Source organism: Lepidothrix coronata, unplaced genomic scaffold, assembly GCF_001604755.1.
Source record: "Lepidothrix coronata isolate B3197 unplaced genomic scaffold, Lepidothrix_coronata-1.0 Scaffold150, whole genome shotgun sequence".
In the NCBI taxonomy this organism is placed as follows: Eukaryota; Metazoa; Chordata; class Aves; order Passeriformes; family Pipridae; genus Lepidothrix; species Lepidothrix coronata.
Window position 1 is genome coordinate 712,446 of NW_016690330.1, and position 4,735 is coordinate 717,180.

Genomic DNA, 4,735 nt, shown 5'->3' on the forward strand with positions numbered 1-4,735 from the left:
TGCGGTATCCAGTTTCTTACTACTGGTACAACATTTCACATCAATCTCAACTGTATTCATGGTGTTTTCAATGTTTAGTAAATATCTTGGTGGAAGAGAAGCAAAAAAACGATCCCTATTCACACACTTACATTTCTATGGGTCTATTTTCCTGAGCGATGCAGGGGGGATACGGTATGAGGTCCCTCCCTCTTTCTCAGTCTTCCCTCTAAAGAACAGATAGCACCTCAAAGGGGGATTGCTGCTCGAGACCTGAGATTAAGAACAAAGCAGAACTTACCTTCTCTTTGCCAGTACTTGTTCCTTTCTTAGAATCTTCTGCTCGGCAGTCGTTTGCCAGAATTATAATGCAGAATGATTAAACCTAAAACACTACTCTATTGATCACACAGAAAGCTTTGTGAAATCATCTTGTTCCTTCTATTCAGAAACAGTGAACAAAATAGGTCACTAGACAAGGAGAAGATAAAATACAAGACACAAAGGTATTTCTCAGGAAAATAAATTCCAAAGAAATGCAGAAAAAAAAATGTGGATGAACTTAACATGATAATACACTATTCATCCTTACCAGGTGCCTATCTTCTGTATGCATCCCCTCCCCCCAGTCCATTCCTTCACACACATTCAAAAGATAAATACTTTTCTAGTTTTTTTCTGAATGAATTTAAATATTTAATTATCAATAATAACTGAGGATGGGGGAGGGAGCTGATGTACTATCCTATCTCCTGTCAGTCAAGTATTCAGATTCCTTAAAATGCAACAGCTACAGTCGGTTTTCTAATTGCATTTTACCCTTTACAGCTGCCCTCAAAATTGTAATTTAATAAAATAGCGAACACCATATCAGTCTTTTTTTAGAGCAATAAATTACAATCACTGTCAATACATTTTACTGCTTTAACTAACATTTTAATATATCAAAACGGTAAAAAGAAAAAAGAAGAGAGAGAGAAAGAGAAAATATCTGCCCTGAACACTTATATGAGCAGAACAGAAACCCTGCTTCAAACAATATTCTAGGAAAGAAATTAGAGACTTCTTAATTAGTGCAGCAATTAGGCTTTCTTGGTCGCATTTTAATCAGCCCAGGCCCTATCAAAGGACAAACAGAACGATTTGCAGGTCTTTGAATTTTAAACAGTCTTATTGATTTCAGCACCATAAGTCTTCACTTGACACAGGCAGAATTTTCAAATATCAGTTATAGTAATTTGAGTTTTGCTGATATCAACTCAGGGAGAGAAGAAGAAAACACCCAACAATATCATTATGTGAAAGGGTCAGCAAGTGAGAGAAATGCAATCTAGAGAAGTCTACAAAGAGCGACCTCAGGATTTGTTGGTTTATGTGAGTGACTACATGTGTGACTGACTACATGTGCGAGTTAAAATAAATTGAGATGCTCCTCATAATAATTAGAAACACTTACCATGCCAGAAGCTTTGAGGGATCTTGGACCTTTTCATAAATCTGTTTCTTTCTAGGTTTCTAATCCCAGTGTTGCACTGAAATCATCAAGGTTAACCCAAACCCCTGGTAGCAAATGCTTTCAAACTACATTTTCCTTTGGACCATGAGGATTTTACATTTGTGAGGGCACATAGCAAGTAGAAAAGCAGAAGGGTTGGTGTGCATCAGATTGTAGAAAAGGTAGAGAATAAAAGAAATGGTAGGTTTCCCAATTCAGAGTTCACTCAGATCTCCAAGTGGCAATATCACACGTGTCTGGCTCTGTCCCGATATTCTTAAGGATCTATTCTATCTTCACAAGGTGTGAGAACAGAACGTGAGATGCAAAAGGACGGGTGAGGCAAAGAAAATATGGACAGAGTTGGCTTTCTACAACTGAAAAAAAAGAAAGATGCAGTGCATCTACATTTTGAAATTACAAGTTTTATGCAACACTAGATCCCACCACTGGGATCCCACCACCGGAATTCAAGTTGTATAAGCTCCTCGAGACAAACATTCTGAAAAAAAAAAAACTTAAAAATGGCTCGAAGAACTGTTCTGTCCAATTATGGGCACACAAGACTTCAAAACAAAAGGCTGCTTTGTCTTGGGTTTATTTGCAATTTTAAAACTTTAGTGCTGGATAGCTAAAATTTCACTGGTAAAGGACCTCTTAAGTGGCATTAGAACACAAATCTACACTTGTAGATTGAATTTAAAGTACAATAAGCAAGCTGATCATGTGAGAGAAGTTTATGTCTGATACTGCGGAAATTCCCCTGCACCAAAGTACTACAGCTGAGATTATCCACTCTGCAGATGTGTCATCCCGTGACTCATGTCTCACGTAATAGTACACATAAAGAAAAAGAAGAAAAAAACTATGGGCACATACATGCATCGCATGTAACTAAGCAGACAGAGGGTGTATTTTTTAAACAGGAAGAACTAAGTACGCACCGACCCCTGATTTTGCACACCCCCGTCTGTACCAGTGGCCATTTCTTTACCCCTTTAAAAGTGCGAAGTGCCCTGAAGACACGTAGGAGAGAAAGCCCCAGCCTTTCCCGACGGCGTCAGCTGCCAAACCTCTTTCCAGACCCATCCCGACCCCGGCCAGGTACCGCGCCACGCCGGGCGCGCCGCCTGCCGCCCGACCCACCGCGCATGCGCGGGCAGGCGTCGCGCTGACTTTGCGCGCTACCTGGCGCGGAGGGGCTCGGACGGCTCTGCGCGGGGTCTGCGCACCGCCGACACCTGTTGCGCGGCGGTACCTGCGCGGGCCGCCGTCTTTCCCAGGGCCGCCCGTTTTCCCGTCTCCTAAGTTACTTGTGTGCCGCCGCAGCCCGCTCGGTGCGGTGTCTCGGCGGCCTGACTCGTAGTGCCCTGTCCCCTCCGATCCAGGGCCGCCGCAGGAAAGTCCTCTGCGGATGCTGCCGCCTGGGGCTGCCCGTGCGCGCCCCGCGCAGCCGCCGCCGCCGCCCGCGCAACAAAGGGGACCCTCGGCAGCAACTCCCACGCCGCCGGGAGGAGCGTCTGTGGTCCCGGGAGAGCAAGAACAGCAGCAAGAGCAACAGACCCGTCCGGAGTTTTCTGCTTTTGGCTGCCCCGGCAAGGTGTGCGGTGCCCAGCGCCCGCCCCGCGCCTCGGCTCCCCCGCTCCCGCCTGGCTTTGGGGGAACACTGGAGACGCTCGTGTTTCTCCACAAACTGTGTTGACAAGCGGCTGTTGAAAGGGGCTGGGAAAATTACATCTCATCTCTGGTGGGGTGAAATATGAAACATGTAATCTAACGGTTCCTGAAGGAGGGGGGGGGAGAGAGAGAGACTTCTCTCCGTCTCTCTCTCTGTTTTCCTGCTCCGGGTTCCTGGTTGGATAATTTGGGTTAATACTACTGAGTGAGCCTTTTGCTGCTTCAAAGGGTATTTCAAGTTGCCGGAGCTCCTCCCCTCCGCACCGTGTGACAACAACAACTCGTCCAGCGAGCGAGCGGCGGCGGCGGCAGCAGCCAGCACTTCCCAGCTCATTTTCTCTCTGTCATTCCCCTCTCAATCTTTGATCAATGTACTTGCCAGAGAGAACCGAAGTCCTTCAAACCTCCTCCTTTTCACCTTCGTCTTTAACGTGGTGCTAGAGCAAGGACCACAAAAAGAAACTGCCCTCCCCCTCCCCTCGGCCCCAGCCCCGCCGCCCGGAGCGGACTTCTCCTCCTCCTCCTCCTCCTCCGTCCCCACTTGCGGGACACTTTGTGCGTTCTCTCTTTCACTCTGCCCCCTGCTCTCTCGCTCGCCGCAGCACCTGATCCGGGGTTATCCCCCCCTTCTTCTCCCCCCTCCTCCCTTCTCTCCTTTCCTCCTTTTTTTTTTTATACATTTTTTTTTTAAATTTTTCCCCTTTCCCCTGCGTGCGTGTGTGGGAACTTTTCCCCCTCCCCCAGCCCCCTCCGCCGTATATGTGACCATGGCCGTACCGGCTGCTTTGATCCCTCCGACCCAGCTGGTCCCCCCTCAGCCTCCGGTCTCAACTTCTGCCGCCTGCACCACCACCACCACCACCTCCTCGTCGGCCACCTCGTCGGCGGCCACCTCCTCTCCGTCTCCGTCCATCGCTCCCCCGCCGGCCGCTTCGGGGACAAACCTATTCCGGCCGGAGCCCATCGCAGCGGCGGCAGCGGCGGCGGCCACAGTCACCTCCACCACCAGCGGCGGCGGCGGTAACGGCAGCGGCGGCGGCAGCGGCGGCGGCAGCCCCAGCCTGGGCACCGGCGGCGGCGGCAGCAGCAGCGGCGGCGGCAGCGGCGGCACCTCCACTCCCAATGCCGGCGCGGCCAGCGCGGCCGGCAGCCTGCCCGGCAAGCCCGTGTACTCGACCCCATCCCCGGTGGAGAACACCCCCCAGAATAACGAGTGCAAGATGGTGGATCTGAGGGGGGCCAAAGTGGCCTCCTTCACCGTGGAGGGCTGCGAGCTCATCTGCCTGCCCCAGGCTTTCGACCTCTTCCTGAAGCACTTGGTGGGGGGCTTGCATACGGTCTACACCAAGCTGAAGCGGCTGGAGATCACGCCCGTGGTCTGCAACGTGGAGCAGGTCCGCATCCTGAGGGGGCTGGGGGCCATCCAGCCCGGGGTCAACCGCTGCAAACTCATCTCCAGGAAGGATTTCGAGACCCTCTACAACGACTGCACCAACGCCAGGTAAGAGCCGCAAGGCACACGCGCGCCCCGCCGGGTCCCCCCCCCCCCCCCCACCCCCGCGCGGTGCGGTCCGGGCGGGCGCT

The 4,735-nt window shown here is 51.0% G+C and overlaps 1 protein-coding gene across 7 annotated transcripts in view; it reads left to right on the forward strand.

The window, feature by feature from the left end:
- The first annotated feature begins 3,491 nt into the window (after nucleotides 1–3,491).
- Nucleotides 3,492–4,735, forward strand: part of DACH1 (dachshund family transcription factor 1) — a 357,269-nt gene continuing 356,025 nt past the window's right edge. For all 7 annotated transcript variants that reach the window (XM_017828634.1, XM_017828631.1, XM_017828632.1 and 4 more), the window contains exon 1: nucleotides 3,492–4,652. In XM_017828634.1, the coding sequence (XP_017684123.1) occupies nucleotides 3,919–4,652 (734 nt within the window). In that variant the 5' untranslated portion in view covers nucleotides 3,492–3,918. The remainder of the gene's footprint in view (nucleotides 4,653–4,735) is intronic.